This window comes from Phycodurus eques, chromosome 7, assembly GCF_024500275.1.
Source record: "Phycodurus eques isolate BA_2022a chromosome 7, UOR_Pequ_1.1, whole genome shotgun sequence".
NCBI lineage: Eukaryota > Metazoa > Chordata > Actinopteri > Syngnathiformes > Syngnathidae > Phycodurus > Phycodurus eques.
The window spans coordinates 28,074,408-28,091,883 of record NC_084531.1 but is presented as its reverse complement, the minus strand read 5'-3'; the positions used below and the strand labels follow the sequence as shown (position 1 = coordinate 28,091,883).

The 17,476-nt window shown below is 45.5% G+C and overlaps 1 protein-coding gene across 1 annotated transcript in view; it reads right to left on the bottom strand.

The window, feature by feature from the left end:
* Window positions 1–17,476, bottom strand: part of LOC133405251 (protocadherin-16-like) — a 101,902-nt gene that overhangs the window by 71,370 nt on the left and 13,056 nt on the right. The window contains 1 exon segment of the mRNA XM_061682070.1: window positions 11,955–13,775. Within this exon segment, the coding sequence (XP_061538054.1) occupies window positions 11,955–13,754 (1,800 nt within the window). The 5' untranslated portion in view covers window positions 13,755–13,775.

Below are 17,476 nucleotides of genomic sequence, written 5' to 3'. Positions count from 1 at the left end.
ATGGGCAACTGGCCTGAAAGTTCTGGTCTCAGCAGGAAATAAATCCCCCATAGTACGTAATCATGTACAAAAGCAAGACTTAGGACCAGAGATATCCATCCATCCATCAATTTTCTGTAGCGCTTGACCTCATTCGGGTCACGGCTGAGTTGGAGCCTATTCCAGGCGACTTTGGGCGGGGTACTCCCTGGACTGGTTGCCAGTCAATTGCAGAGCACATAAAGACAAAAAACATTCACACTCACATTTGTATTTATGGACAATTAAGAGTCTTTAATGAACCTAAAATGCATGATTTTGGAATATGGGAAACCGGATTAACTGTTTGGAACACGAGATTCTAACGCGGATTAATGACCATGAGGCAGATCTGCTAAACACCATTCTTCCACTGAGATACTACTTAGACTCGAACACCTAGTCCAACACAAGAGGAGTGCTATATACAAGAGGTTCTTGAACTTTTTGGGAGCGTGGACCCCTTACAGTTCAGAAAATATTCCGCTATTACTACATTAAACATGCATTTGAACAGTCTCATTTCATTTTCAGGGCATTGAATCAAGTGCAAATGGTTGTTTATCTATGTGTGCCCTGTGATTGGCCGGTGACCAGTTCAAGGTGTACCTAACCTCTCATCCAAGGCATCTGGGATAGGCTCTAGCTCACCCTAATGCGGACAAGCGGTATAGAAAATGGATTGATGGATGGATGGATTTATTAATCATCACTAGCAAGCAAAATGCTGCTTCGTGTAGGGATTTATTTATTCATGTTATACAACCCCAATTCCAATGAAGTTGGGACGTTGGGTTAAACATAAATAAAAACAGAATACAATGATTTGCAAATCCTATTAAATCTATATTTAATTGAATACACTACAAAGACAAGATATTTAATGTTCAAAGTGATCAACCTTATTGTTTTTAGCAAATAATCATTAACTTAGAATTTTATGGCTGCAACACCTTCCAAAAAAGCTGAGACAGGGTCATGTTTACCACAGTGTTACATCACTTTTTCTTTTAACAACATTCAATAAACGTTTGGGAACTGAGGACACTAATTGTTGAAGCTTTGTAGGTGGAATTCTTTCCCATTCTTGCTCGATGTACAGCTTCAGCTGTTCAACAGTCTGGGGTCTCCGTTGTCATATTTTACACTTCAAAATGCGGCACACATTTTCAATGGGTCTGGACTGCAGGCAGGCCAGTCTAGTACCCGTACTATTTTACTACGAAGCCATGCTGTTGTAACAGAATGTGGTTGGGCATTGTCTTGCTGAAATAAGCAGAGGCGTCCATGAAAAAGACGTTGCTTGAATGGCAGCATATGTTTCTCCAAAACCTGTATGTACCTTTCAGCATTAATGGTGCCTTCACAGATGTGTAAGTTACCCATGCCATTGGCACTAACACAGCCCCATACCATCACAGATGCTGGATTTTGAACTTTGTGTCCATAACAGTCCGGATGGTTATTTTCCACTTTTGCCCGGAGGACACGACGTCCACAATTTCCCAAACAATTTGAAATGTGGACTCCTCGGACCACAGAACACTTTTCCACTTTGCATCAGTCCATCTTAGATGAGCTCGGGCCCAGAGAAGCCGGCGGCGTTTCTGGGTGTTGTTGATAAATGGCTTTTGCTTTGCATAGTAGAGTTTCAAGTTGCACTTATGGATGTAGCGCCGAACTGTATTTGCTGACATTGGTTTTCTGAAGTGTTCCTGAGCCCATGTGGTGATATCCTTTACACATTGTATGTTGTTTTTTTGTATATCACAATTATATCAGTGCTTTTAAATGGGCCCAAAGATAAAATAGGGGGGGAGTAATTGGTTTAGTATGTTTTTTTAAAAATTATTATTACCACACCGTTTAAAATGATTTAAAATATATATATATATATATATATTGCAACTTCTTTGGTAAACCCAAATGCTGTGGATCTTGGTCCATGAACCCTAGTTTAGAAACCGCTGTGTCTAGACATGAATGCATCTCGAATTTGAGTCGCTATTGTAACTGCATCCTGCGACCATTTCAAGTCTCCTATTAAGAGACGGCAAGAATCGATGTGATGCTCTGGCATTGCTGTCAAAAGCATCAAGTTATTTTTCCCGGCAGACCAGTAGAGAAGCAACACACAAAGATCTCAGCACTTAGCCCAGAGCTATTTATTCTCATATCCTTACACAAACATAAGGTCAGTGATTTTCCTTTCATATTCTGAGTTGGATGCGACGCGCCCGCACGCTGAGCCGCTGTCACGCTACGCCCGCGTGGCCGAACAATGACGTGCATCTCTTTAGTTTGGCCCGAGGAGGCCAAAACATCATCTGCTTTGTAAATGTTTCCGCTGCCGTCGCTGGTGTTCGCACACTGGCAACACCAGTGAGGTAATCTGGGAGGAATCCAGAGCACTGATTGGAGAATTCATTCCAGCCTAAAAAAAAAGTATGCCTAAGAGCACACACACTCACTCCCTATGCTTGGATGCTTTGATACCACATCACACATCTCGAGTGAGGCGCTCCTACATAGAAGCGCTGCCTAATTACAGCAGAGCCCCACTGCTCCCCACACTGCCTTTGGGTTTCATACTGCACGACAATCTAAATTTGTTCTTCCAACACACAGGGTTAAAAGAAGCTCTAAAAATAAACCCTCCAGCACCAGGCTAAATTAGCGCCTACTGATGGAGTACACAACCCTGTGGTAATTAGTCCCCCTGCTAAATACCATCCCTGGGGGAATTTTAAAACAAACAGTTGTCTCATCTCACGATAGGGCGAACAACCTTGGATTCTTACCAATATGACGCAAGGAGGGTTATCGTAATGGCTTCAAAACACGCAAGCGGCAGTGCGGGACCAGACCACCATAGAGGATCTGCGCCCTCAGACAGGGAGTCTGACTGGAAGAGGGCCGGGTGCCTCGCTGTCTGAAACCACGCTGACAACGGCGGCCAACCAAAATGTAAAAGTAGCGCATCTCTTGGCCGCAAACCATCCGTCTCCGAGTGGTTTGCCGTGTCTTCCTCCTCTGTGGATTACAAGACACTGAAGCCGTCCACCTTAAAAGCCTTGCAGAGGTCTCACTTTACCTCCACCAGGGACTGCCAGATTATCTAGATGTAAAATGTCTTGATTTTTTAGCAGAGTTACGTTATTCTGAATACCCAACAGTTTTCCATGAAGTGGAAATGGAAGGGTGGGACTTGTGTGAAGTACGAAACTTTATACAGATATTTGACCAGGATTGTCTTGTGTCAACATTGTAATTTTGCAAAATGTTTCTGAATTTTCACGTTAATAATGCATAAATCTCAAAGACGTATTGTTGACACATGCGCGATATGCATAGCCAAAATGGCATTGGCAATACAATCGGGTGTTGATCCAAAAAAGGATTATTCGGCCTTGATGGAGATCTGCAGATGATATACGACAGGCGACAATCTATTACCAAACAGCTGTTCTCCATTAATCAGATAAAACGCGAACATTTCTAAACATTCGCGCTCATCCTTTTGGCGTGGGGCCACCGTCCCCGGTTCTAATCAGCCCAAATGGATTGAATTAGCCGAGTAGAAATAGAATGGTGTGACCGCACGCCCTGCGTGACTGAACGCTGCGCTCGCTCAACATTTCAACTGGCAGCCAGCGATGCAGCAGCGAGGCTGGCGGTGAATTAAAAAGGGCCCTGAGGTCGCTGGCAGACGCAAGCGATGCATTCTTTGTAAACAGTCGCGATTTGGATGTGGAGATAATTTTCTAGGTGGTTAAGATATTTTAAGGCCTCTATGTGTGTATGTGTGCAGTGCAAATGTCTCTTGGAAGGAGCCGTTTTGTAATTAACACAAAATACAGAGTACAGGGGCTTCTCGGTTTACGATAGTTGCGTTCCTGAGGAGGCAACTTCATCCAAATTTGTTCCTCAGTCGGAATGCACAATCAAAAGAAAAACAGTCAGTACATCAGTAAATGAGCATGCCTTCCTGTGCCAAGTGACATTTTTATTCTTACACCGCTGCACAAACTGGATCATTGGCAAATGACCGCAGAGCCCCTGTCCTGCAAAAGACATTGACGTTTTTTCGGCGTATGGGGTCAGGCTTGCCCTGATTACTGATTCTCGTTACCTGGCAAGCTGTCAGCCAACGTCTGCTCTCCAGTCTGGCGGCCCCTGATGGACAGCTGGGGGCTGCATGGATGATTTAGCCCAGATTTGTTCAGAAACCGAACGGCCACTACGAGCAGATGATGCTTCCTGATGCCCAGCTTGTCCGGCAACTGCCAAAGCATGAAGGGACCTGTGAGAACAGAAGGCCTGGCAGCGCATCATCCCGGAGAGCCTCTCGGCCTCATTCAGCTGTCCCAAGTGGAGGAAGGACACAATGTGAATAATGGAGTCTGGAGTCAATGAAGGAGCACACACCTGCAGTCTGACTTCACCCGGCATTATCAAATTGGATAAGCCGGGGCAGGGTCGGACTGGGACCCTCAAGGCAAGTTTGGTGTCACATCCCCAATGGGGGAAGCCAGAGTGTCTGCAGATGCGATGCGTTCACCTGCTCTGGCCCTCATGTCACTGCTCCAGAGGGAGGAAACAAGGCGGCGTGACAGGACGGGACAATGTGGGAAAGGAAGCCTGGAGAGATAACAAGTCTGGAATCATACGCATACAAGGGTTTTCTTCCTCATCTCCGATGGCGATCCCACCCTTGCGAGAGGAAGAGGAGCGGAGGGAGCAACAGCTGAGTCCAGCTGTTATTTCGGGAGCTTGGCCACAGCTGTCAAAGGCCGACTCGCCCTGTGGATGATCTCCTCTGTTTGTTTTCTCTCATAGACACTAAGAAGTTCCGCTGAGTCTTGCCTCACCTGCAGCAGATGCTCTGCTCTGGCACTCAAGCTGCATTAATGAAAATATTCTTGTCCCAAAAGAGAGCTCTGTCTTCCTTCCTTCCTTACCAGATGTGGGCAGAAAAGCTCTCCAGCTGATTTCAAATCACACAAACGTTTGGCTCGACTGTGCACCAGTCTGCACGGACTCTCGACCTTCACCTTGTTTAGTTTGAAAACAATCAGACAGCCTAAAATTTACTCTGCGGTAACTAGGGAAGGACAGTCAACGGAATTACCCAGTTCATCAATTGGGAAAATCAATGAAGTTAAGAATGCATGTCCACATTCAAATCTCTATTCCAGGGGTTACAACAAATATATCAAAGAAGACATTATGCATCATTTCCAAAATTTGAAACAGTTCCAAGGTGTCTTAAAAAAGTGTCTGTGCTATGCTTTGACAAAATAGCACACAATCACTCACTTTTAAAGCCTTGCTGAAAGCAGACTACTTTTGGGGGGGGTTGTCTTGTCTCGTGCAAATGAGCCACAGCTCTCCCCGCCCTCCTCTAGTGTGGAGCAGACGCCGAGTATGCCTTTCATTAACGCGATTACAATCGTGGGCAAAGTTAGAGAGTTGCGACGAGGCAAGCAGGTTCTTCTTGTGTCAGATGGAGAAAAGAATGAGTGCCCGTAAAGATGCTAAAAAGGCATGGGTTGCACTTTCACTAATGCCGCTGAACATTGCCAAATCAGAATCAGAATCAGAATCAGAATCATCTTTATTTGCCAAGTATGTCCAAAACACACAAGGAATTTGTCTCCGGTAGTTGGAGCCGCTCTAGTACAACAGACAGTCAATTTACAGAACACTTTGGGGACATAAAGACATTGACAAAAAACAATTGTGCAAAAACATGCAGAGTCCTCTAGCACTTAGAGCAGTTCGAACGACTAATATTGCAATAGTCCGGTGCAATGACCATTGTGCAAAGGGCGCTGAGACACAAATACTTTACCATTTAGGAATTAAAAAGCCAATTTCAAAACGTTTTCTCACTCAATTTGGCCAGCTTTATCTTCTATATTCTCAGGATCAAATTAGTTGTGACTACTTTTGGTTGCTGCTCATCTGCTTATGCTTCCAGACATAGGCGACAGCAAAACAATGTCATTATTAAGAAGGTGAGATAAGTAAAGACAGCCTTTCGCCGCTGACTTAAAGTGAGTGGTGGTACACCCTGAACTGTCAGTGAATCGTAAGGCACATATAGATAATCAACTTTTCCACTCACATTCCCATCGAGAGACAATTTAGAGCCTTCAATTAACCAAACATGCATGTTTTGGGGATGTGGGAGGATGCTGGAGTACCTGGAGAAAATCAAACACGTGGCGAACATGTAAACGCCACACAGAGATGTTCCAATGGAATTTCAAACCATGGATGTCCTGACTATAAGGCAGATGCGCTAACCATTACCACACCATTCTATCCATATCCCAAATCCATGAATCAATTTGACATGTCGATCCATAACAGGTTTGGCAGAAAAGAGAACTCGCTAGCTGGTTGCTCTTCACATTTTGGTGCAAGAACATCCACAGCATTGGTGGACCAAAATGCTAACCTCCCCCCCCAACCCCAAGTGCCTTAGGAAGCCTGTAAATTTGCTGATGGACATCCAAGAGCAATAAAATGCCCTTAGCAGCCTCCAGCGAGACAACTTTGACCAAAACGCCTACGCTCTGTCCAGATGTGCATGAGGGCTGACGTTTGTGTGAGTGCCTTGAAGGCCCAAGGGGCATGCGCTCGAGGAAGTACTACATTTACAAACGCATTAAGTGGCACATCCAGTTTCCTGCAATTTTACCATTCCGCTGCATAGAGTGCACTACTGCAGAGGAGCTGGGTCGTTAACAGAAGGGGAAAAAGAAACACACGAGACCAAAGGCAGCGTCAGCTCGCCTCTCCAGGGGGATGCTGTCCAAGCTGGCACGAAAACAGACCAGTGAGTGTTTTGTTTATCACAAATTTTCCACACAAAACGTCTGGTGAGGATTGATTACATACTTTCTGTACAAAAATACCAATTCTGGACTTATCTCCAGAACTGCTTTCATGTGTTTACACACCAAAAAATCCTTTGGATACTCTGGAAGACCATTCCGAAAAGGCAGCCAAGTCCGTCGGCGGGAGGAAAAGAGTGAATGTTAAGAATGCAGCTGAGAATTAGCATTTTCCTTCACAGTCATCAAATCATTGCATTTAGCACTGGCCATTTGGCAGTTCTTCGCATACAGCGAGGCCTGCTGTATGAGTAGGAACTTAATCATTGATGAGAAATCTTCTACGGAGGAACCGAATGTGAATAGAAACGAGGAAACGGATAGATTTCTTATGCAAATCCCACATGCCTCAGTGAGACGGAGAGGATTCCCTCTTCCCCTTAACGTGGATCAATTCCAGAGCGAACATACATGAAGATGTAACGAAGCAATGCTGGCATTCTACACCCCTCTGAGGAAAGTACAGCGAGCAGAGCAAGATTAAACGGTACTGTAGGAACCATTACGGCGTGGCCGCTTGCTACTTGTTGCAGTAGCCGAGCCAACTATAAAAGGCTTAAAAATGATGCGTGAATGCTGAAAGATGCTGTCGTCGAGCTGAAACACCAAAGAAATAAATGAATTGAGGGCCAGATAATACATCAGCAGCATTTCCTAGCCATCAATTGATACCGTGTACACGTCGTTAAAGCAGTTCATATCACTTTAAAACTGTTTTGCACACATTTTTTGAGACTGAACCTACCATGCAAAACTGAATAATTTCAAGAGAGCATTGTGCTCGCCCCTTGCCTCAAAGAATCACCATCTGCCAATCATTCCCTGCACAGTAATCCATGTATTCTTTTTGTACCCCCCTATAAGCAGGCCGCTTTCAATTCACAGGAAAGGAGAAGTGAGAGTGCCACTCCACAGAGAGCTTTCAACTCTGCCTTTCAAGAGTCCAACCGAAATAATAGACGTGTTTGAGTGGCAGCCTACATCGCTCTTCTTTACAAAAAAGTTGGCTTTGTAGGAGTGGGTTCATTATGCGAGATCATAGTACTTCAGCACACACGAAATCATGACCAAAACCTAAGAATTTATCTTAGCATCCCTGATGTACAGTATTAACACTGGATGTGATGTCAAACGTGTTGTCACATGCTAGCTTTTGGCTGGCTTCTGGACTATGACTTCATGAAGGGGTAAACTCACTGCATGGTGTCAAGTTGCCATGGGGGTGCTGCCGCCATGACAAACTGCCCATTTTATTATGGACACGGGAGCCCCCGGGGGGGTACGATAAGTGAAGGCGATATGGTCAAAACTTACACCCAGGTCATGAGAAATGAGGTGAGATCAGATAAGAGTTCTGAAAGAGACGGATGGACGGGCAGACGAGGAGGGTGCAAGGATCCCCCTACCCAACACCCCCAACTTGCTTGTGTCACCTCTGTCACTCATGCCAGCACTTGTCAAGGCTCATTTCCCCTTCAACCGTCCAAAGTCCACCCCCCAACACACTCTCGCCTTTCTAATGGGGGCCCTATGCAGACAGAGGGACAATTCTTCGCCGGGAAAACCGCAACCGAGTTCAGTGTAAATGACTCCCCGACAAGCAATGCACCAGTCAATGCGTCATGATTTTAGAAGTTAAATCACACATACGGGAAGCGATGGAAAAGTACTCTAAAAGCCAACACAGCCAGAGTTTTGCTTTTATTGCTATTTCAAAATTATAACTGACCACAAGGCACAATGTGAAATCCTGATACAGTAAACCTGCTTTTGTGTGACCTGCATTTGAGATATTCTCTTTCAAAATAGTACCTGACCACAATGTAAATGTAAAATCAATGTATAATCAATCTGCCTCAGCCCTATATCTACTCAGGTTGCTGTCTTTCTATATAGTCATGGAAAAAAATATTAGAACAACTTTGTTTCTTCAATTTCTTGTTCATTTTAATACATTGTAGCTGAGTTTCTGCGGGAAGAAAATTAAAAACAAAACGCGGAAACAAGGCGAGTTGGCCCGAGTTGGAAGACCAACGCGAGCAATGGATTAATGAGCAAAGAACAGCCAGGAGAAGCGTCTCTACATCACCATTCGACTGAGTGCAATAACTCGGGGCTTACCATCATTCGGGGAGGCTTGACGAACCGCTGGACATCCGTGTAAACAGGGCGTTCAAAGTGAGTGAAGTGAGCAGCGTGGGAGCCATGGATGACCGATGGCGAACACAGCTTTACTAAGACAGGGAGGCAACGCCGGGCGAGTTACCCCACCATATGTGAATGGATTGTGGATGCTTGGGCTAAGGTATCTGCTTTGACTGTTGTCCGAGCTTTCGCGAAAGCAGGCATCATTGCTGAACAGCCCCCCAGCAACGAGACTAACTCTGACAATGACGAGAGGGAACCCGGCGTGTTTGTTGGAGAACTTGCCCAGCTGTTCATTTTGAATACAGAACATGAGGACTTTGATGGATTTGTGGATGAGGATTGATCAAAAAATAACGTGAGTACATTGTTAAATACTTCAATAACGTACAACCGAACTCAGTTTTGCTCCTGCTGCCTTTTTAAAAACATTGTTTTAGCGTGCATGCATGCTACCATATGTTTTAAGCTAGCGTATGTTTTACCATGCCTGCGCGCAATAATACAGCTGCGCCTTATGTATGTGTTAAATACAGAAATAGACCCCCGTAACTGCAACTGCGCCTTTTAATACGGTGCACCTTATGGTCGTGAAAATAATTGTAATTGTATTCCCTGTGATTTTGGTTACGATCAAGAAAACCATGGAAAATAGTTAGATATTAACTCTTAAATTAAAGTCCTATGAGCTATTTTTGTTGTCATTTGTCCAAACAAATGTACCTTTAGTTGTACCAGGCATTAAAAATAAACAAGAAACTGAAGAAACATGGGTGGCCGAGTAATTTAAATGACTCTGTATTAGAGAGCAATTGATTATTCAGCATTATTGATGAGATGTTTAGATTGTCAGTGTGATATAAGTTAGCATGCTAGCTTTTCTCTTTGTAAGACTTTCCATTCTGTTGCAGCCAAAGTTTAAAATAGTTCAAGAAGGCAAGCCCAACTCACAATAAATCTTTGCGGTTTGCAGACATGCAACAGGTAGCAGGCCCATTTAAAATTTCCAAAGGAATTCTTCTAGTCCGCTATTGCAATTCAAAGGTCTGGTAGGTTGGCTCATCTCGAGTCAACATCAGTGTTGACAATCGTGAGGTTTTTCCATGCACCGTTACACTATTTAATCACATATCGGTTATTATTTTTATTGGATCTTGTCTGCTTTTTGTTCTAAAAGGACTTGTCACATTTGTGATGAATACAGGCTGCGTTGGATTGAAACAGAGGTTGCGATCCACTGAGTACAATTGACAAATAAAGTGAAAGTGACATTGCGTTATATTTAATTTGCACACCATGCAGAGGACACTGCAATTGAACTTATACTGAAGAGGAGAATTGGTATTGCCTCCTGGATCTATTTTGCGAGTTTTCAAATCGTGTTTTTCACGTCAAATTTTATTTCCCCTCGAGATGTTGACCTATTTTCTTTGCATATATCTAGCAGATTGAATTACAAGAACTGGTGACTGTTAACAGGCTTTTGTTTTTATTTTCAGGTGTCTTTTCTACGCTTGGGTTGTGGGTGAGCTGGAGCCTATCCCAGCTGACTTTGAGCGAGAGAAGTGGGATACACCGTGGACTGTTTGCCAGGCAACTGCAGGACACATATAAACAAACAGCCTGTCACACTCACATTGACACCTATGGACAATTTCGAATCTGCATTGAACTTGACGTGCATGTTTTTTGGAATGTGGGGAGGAAGCCCGAATACCCAGAGAAGGCCTGCACATGCACGGAGAGAACATGCAATCACCACACAGTAGGACCAGAGCCGAGATTTGGCCAAAGACCAGTCGACTGTGAGGCAGAAATGCTAACCACTAGGACACCGTCTTTTCTGCAAAAAACAAAGATAATAATCGTAAACGATGGATCTACAAGAGGAAAATGACAAAAATAACAGGCCAAGATAATTGTTAACTGATGTGCTTGAGGGACCTGTGGGGGCTAACCAAACAAACCACTTGAAATAGTCAATCAAAATAATATTAAAGTGTCTGAACAATGTTGTGCGATGACAAAAGAGGGTATTTCATGCCTGCCCTAAGAAGTTTGGCTTTCCAACAGGCCCCCTGAGTCCAGGCAGTCTGTTCTCACACGGGCCGCCAACAACCCAAAGGGTTCTGGAGAGCACTGGCTTTGAAGGGCCTCCTTGTACTCGGACACATACTTGGAGAGCACTGGTGAACCGAGAACTTGTGATACGCTGAAGGAAATGCAGAGGAAAGACATTTTGGCGAGATAACTACGTGTGGCTTTACAGATATTTTCATCAACACGAGCTCCAACCCACGCTGGGTTTCCTCCAAAACACACATTTTTAACTATTCCTTGCTTCGCGCTCCAAATTCTACAATCAATGTCAGTTTGTTCCCATCTACCATCATCCTTGTGGTTCCTGTGATTTATAATTAGGGGGACCTCACACAAGAAAGCACTCGTAGCTTCTATTTCTGCGCACGAGCCAGGAGTCGCGGTGAGGCTCCGCGTCTCCCTGCAACCCTCCCTCTCCCCAAGGCCAAACCCTGGGCCAAGCACCCGTCTGCTGAGCACTCTGTCTGGACTGCACTCATGATCCAAGTCTTTGATCCATGCAAGATTCAGTTTGTAAGAGGGGGGGGGGGAATTGCACACTCAAGAATACTGTGTATTTGAACAAAACAAATATTAAGTCCCTGTCGAGTCTGTTATGTGCCTGAACTAAAGGTTTGTTGTGTCGTTTTGTTGCTTTTTTTCCTCACACGCAACCAGCTTCATTAGGAAGCCTTTTGTGATTGAAGTGACACTTCTTTCTTTGGAAACAGTTTGTGGTAAACATCCCTTCAGTTTAAATTGCTCTTCCCATTGGTCAGCAATATAAGAATCTTTGAAGTGTCTTACCTCTAGGATGCACGTCCCCGGAGCCGTGTCCTCGTTGATGGAGACATTGTAGAAGTTGGTCTCGAAGACAGGCTCGTTGTCGTTAATATCCTGAAGTACAATGTTGACCACAGCAGTTGATGACAGCGGCGGTCTCCCTCCATCTGTGGCCATTACAGTTACACTGGGGTTGGGGTTCTTTTCATAATCCAGCTGGGACAGAGTGGTGATAATCCCTGTAATGGCATCTATGCTGAACCAATCGGCAAAAGCTCCTTTATCCCGAAGGATGCTGTAGCTAATGTCCCCATTGGGCCCCTGGTCTTTGTCTCGGGCAGTCACCTGCAACACAAAACTCCCAGGAAACACCACTTCCGGAATGGCCTGCCGGTACACTGTTTGGTCGAACAGCGGCGGGTTGTCATTAATGTCTATCACCTCAATGGTGAACGAGGATTCGGCCCGGAGAGGAGGCGTGCCTGAGTCTGTCGCCATCACCCTCAAGTCATAAACGTCTCTCTCCTCCCGATCAAGTATCTGATCCACACAGACCAGATAGATGATATTGTCTTTGGTTGTCAGACCGAATTTGCCATCTCCGCCCTCTAGCGACACGTTGACGTTGGCGTACTCACCGTAGTCCGGGTCTGTGACAGAAATCCGGGCCACGTACTGCCCCGGCTGTGCGCCCTCGGAGATTTGAGGAGAGCCATCCTCGCTTAGAAAGATGATTGTCATGGTGGGCTGGTTGTCATTGTAGTCTCTGACGTGGATTGTGACAAAGGCGTTGGTCACCTCTGGGTGTGTGGCGTTGTCTTGGGCTTGCACCACCAGTTCGTGGACTCGCCGCATCTCAAAGTCCAGCGGCTTGTTGAGGGTGATGATGCCCATGTGGGGTTCGATGACAAAGTAATGATCTGGGTCACTTTGTCGCCTGTTGATCTCATATGTCACCATGCCGTTGTCTCCCTCGTCTGCATCTGTGGCAAACACCTGCAAGATGTTATTTCCCGGTTGCAGGTTCTCGGATATGATAGCATGGTAGCGGCTCTGATTAAATACAGGAGCATTGTCATTAATATCTTGGACGATGATATCTAAGGTCATTTGATCAGTTCTTTGAGGGGAACCTCCATCAAAGCCCTCCAAGGACAAAGAGTAAGCCGATCTTCTCTCCCTGTCCAGGATGGCATTGACCACCAAGTCCAGATACAGGACTTCATTGCTTCCCCTCCTGGTCTCCAAGGTGAAAGTCTGGCCAATGTTCCCATCCCTAATGAGGTAACCTTGTGTGGTGAAATGACCTCTGTCCGCATCCACTGCCGGCTCAAGAGGAAACCTAGTACCAATAGCTGTCTGCTCTGGGATTCTGAAGGTGGCATGTTTTTTCGGAAATGTGGGCCCATGGTCGTTTATGTCATTGACCTTGATCGTTACCTCCACTGTCACACCTGTCATGGTGACTGCGATGAAGTTGTATCTGTCCCTCAGTTCTCGGTCCAAAACTTTGGCTGTCTTAATTATTCCTGTGCTCTCGTCAATGTCCAAATCAGTGCTCACACCAGTGCCCTCGTGGTCAGAAATGAAGTAGAGTGCTGCTGTGATGCCAGGTGGTAGCCCCGCACTTATGTCGCCAACAATTGTTCCTGCTGGTTGCTCCTCATCCAGCTGTAGATCCAGGGTGCCTTGAACCACTGGTGAAAGGACCGAAACGAGCTGCAGGACCACGTACAACATCAGCATCATTCTCCTCATCCACCAGCCGTCACACTGCAAAGGATCCATTGCAGACTTCCCTAAACCCTTGGCAGCTGTGTTCATTTTGGCTCTTTTTTTCTAAACCTGGAGACACATACAGTACATGTGAGAAAACGATCGACAATATCAAAATCTGACAGCCGTAGAAACAATGCAGATATGTATTATTTCTGTGTTGACATGTAAAGCGAGCTCATTTCAGAAAAATAATAAACTCCACAAAAGACTTTTCCATATGTCGAACAGGCACAAATCCCAACCGCACAGGACCCTCACATAACATTTTCACTCCACCTCTTACCTCACCTAATAAGTCAACACCTTGTTCCCCCTGCGCACCACCGTGGCCGCCTTCATAACATCAAAACCACATGCCGCAGCGCACCACCTCCCATCTCCTTGGTTGCTGCTCCTACTCTGTCTAATTAAAAAGGTGCAGCTCTCATTTTTGCTGCTCACCATAGCAATAGACGCACATGGAGTATGTCAGGCCAGAACCTGGATTGAATTTGTGTGTGCATACTTAACATCCAGTTTCCATTGAGCGAACTGTTCTTCATTATTATTTTAGGTAATGAATATAAAAATGGGCGGCACGGTGGGCGACTGGTTAGAGCGTCAGCCTCACAGTTCTGAGGACCCGGGTTCAATCCCCGCCCCCGCCTGTGTGGAGTTTGCATGTTCTCCCCGTGCGTGCGTGGGTTTTCTCCGGGCACTCCGGTTTCCTCCCACATCCCAAAAACATGCATTAATTGGAGACTCTAAATTGCCCGTATGCATGACTATGAGTGTGAATGGTTGTTTGTTTCTATGTGCCCTGCGATTGGCTGGCAACCAGTTCAGGGTGTACCCCGCCTCCTGCCCGATGACAGCTGGGATAGGCTCCAGCATGCCCGCGACCCGAGTGAGGAGAAGCGGCTCAGAAAATGGATGGATGGATGGAATATAAAAATGCCTGCAACCCTAGTGAGGATGAGCGTGAAAGAAAATGGATGGATGGATGGATGGAATATAAAAATGAAAGCACTTTACTTCAAATGAGCTTCCAGTTATGTTTGTTTCTTCTGTCCACTGAAAATGTTCATTACTCACTGTGTCCCGCTGCATCTCCCCCAAAAATGTATTCATTTGAAAAATAATTTTTAAATATTATTATTATTTTTATTATAATGAGAGAAAGAGTGAAGAAGGTGTTTTCTATTTTTTTCAAATTTTTGAAATATTTTATTTGATTTTTAAACTTTAACATGAGGGTTACTTGACATTATTCTGATTAGTGAATAAAAATATGAGAAAGTAGTTTGTTACAAGTGATCAACACTTTAAGCCTAATATTATGCCAGACTCTGCACAGTTTGAGAACAAGTAGCCCGAGCTTCACCCTTGGTTGCCTTGGTAACAAAAGCTGTCGACATTGGCTGCTTTAATAGATAAACAGGCAGAATTTCTGATTGCTCATCATGGCTCCCCCCAGTGGTGTGACTGATGTGTGCAAATCCTCAGCAAAGTGTGGTGATACATTGCGTCACATCCACCAAGTCCAAGGGCTCCGTGCTTGCAGTTTACAACTTTTTCTGGCTCTGCACCATAGCAATTAGTGTCTGCTGGCAGCTAGCCATCAGTGCACAAAGATGCTTCCTGGTTACTTTGAGTCTTTGGAACAAAAGATGATAATTTTAACATCAACAATTTGGGAGATTCACTTGTTTTGAAGTACACGTACAGGCTCGAGTCATTCTTCTTTTCCTTTGGGCTTGTCCCTCTAGGGGTCGCCACAGCGCGTCATCCTTTTCAATGTAAGCCTATCTCCTGCATCCTCCTCTCGAACACCAACTGCCCTCATGTCTTCCCTCACAACATCCATCAACCTTCTCTTTGGTCTTCCTCGAGCTCTCTTGTCTGGCAGTTCCATCCTCATAATCCTTCCACCAATATACTCACTATTTCTCCTCTGGACGTGTCCAAACTATTGAAGTCTGCTCTCTCTAACTTTGACTCCAAAACATCGAACCTTGGCCGTCCCTCTGATGAGCTCATTTCTAATTTTATCCAACCTGGTTACTCCTAGAGCGAACCTCAACATCTTCATTTCCGCCACCTCCAGCTCTGCTTCCTGTCATCTCTTCAGTGCCACTGTCTCTAATCCGTACATCATGGCTGGCCTCACCACTGTTTTATAAACTTTGCCCTTCGTCCGAGCAGAGACTCTTCTGTCTCATAACACACCTGACACCTTCCTCCACTTGTTCCAACCAGCTTTCTTCACTTCCTGACCAGACTCACAATTGCTCTGGATGGTTGACCCCAAGTATTTAAAGTCCCCCACCCTTGCTATCTCTTCTCCATGTAGCCTCACTCTTCCCCCACCACCCCTCTCATTCATGCACATATAGTCTGTCTTACTTCGGCTAAACTTCATTCATCTGCTTTCCAGTGTATGCGTCCATCTTTCTAACTGTTCCTCCACCTGCTCCCTGCTTTCACTGCAGATCACAATGTCATCTGCAAACATCATGGTCCACAGGGATACCAGTCTAACCTATCCATCACCACTGCAAACAGGAAGGGGCTCAGGGCTGATCCCTGATGCAGTCCCACCTCCACCTTAAATTCGTCTGTCACACCTACAGCACACCACACCACTGTTCTGCTGCCCTTGTACATGTCCTGTATTATTCTAACATACTTCTCTGCCACTCCAGACTTCCACATGCAGTACCACAGTTCCTCTCTGGGTACTCTGTCATAGGGTTGTCTCTAGATCTACAAAGACACAATGTAGCTCCTTCTGACCGTCTCTGTACTTTTCCATCAACATCCTCAAGGCAAATGTGGTATTCTTTCTATGCATGAAACCATACTGTTTCTCGCAAATACTCACTTCTGTCCTGAGTCAGTTGCATCTTCTACTCTCCCTTCTCTCTCTCTCTTTCCTCATTCATCAACTCCTCGAAGTATTCTTTCCATCTGTCAGTCTGGCGTGCATTCCAATCGCTGACTAATTACAAGCGACGATCCCCCCAAGCTGAGAACAATAGCACACTAGCCAACGACTTGAATACCTTCTATTGCAGATTTGAAAAGGACAGTTTCACTCCACACACCCACCCGGCCGCACCCGCGACCACAACCACACCTCTGACTTCTGCGTTAACCATCCATGAACAGGATGTGAGACGCATCTTCAAACAACAGAAGATTAACAAAGCGGCAGGACCGGACCATGTGTCCCCATCCTGCCTCAAAGTCTGCGCGGACCAGCTCGCTCCAGTCTTCACTCAGATCTTTAACAGATCTTTGGAAATGTGCGAAGTTCCATCCTGCTTCAAACGCTCCACCATCATTCCAGTCCCCAAGAAACCTGCAATCTCTGGTCTGAATGACTACAGGCCTGTCGCTTTGACATCTGTGGTCATGAAGTCCTTTGAACGTCTCGTGCTGGACCACCTCAAGAGTGTCACAGGTCCCCTGCTGGACCCCCTGCAGTTTGCCTACCAAGCGAACAGGTCTGCGGATGATGCAGTCAACATGGGACTGCACTTCATCCTAGAACACCTCGACAGTGCAGGGACCTACGCGAGGATCCTGTTCGTGGACTTCAGCTCAGCGTTCAACACCATCATCCCTGAACTCCTTTCAACCAAGCTTCTCCAGCTCAGCATCTCACCTGCCATCTGCCAGTGGATTTACAGCTTTCTGACGGGCAGGACACAGCAGGTCAGGCTGGGGGAGGCCACCTCATCCACACGCAGCATCAGCACTGGGGCGCCCCAAGGTTGTGTCCT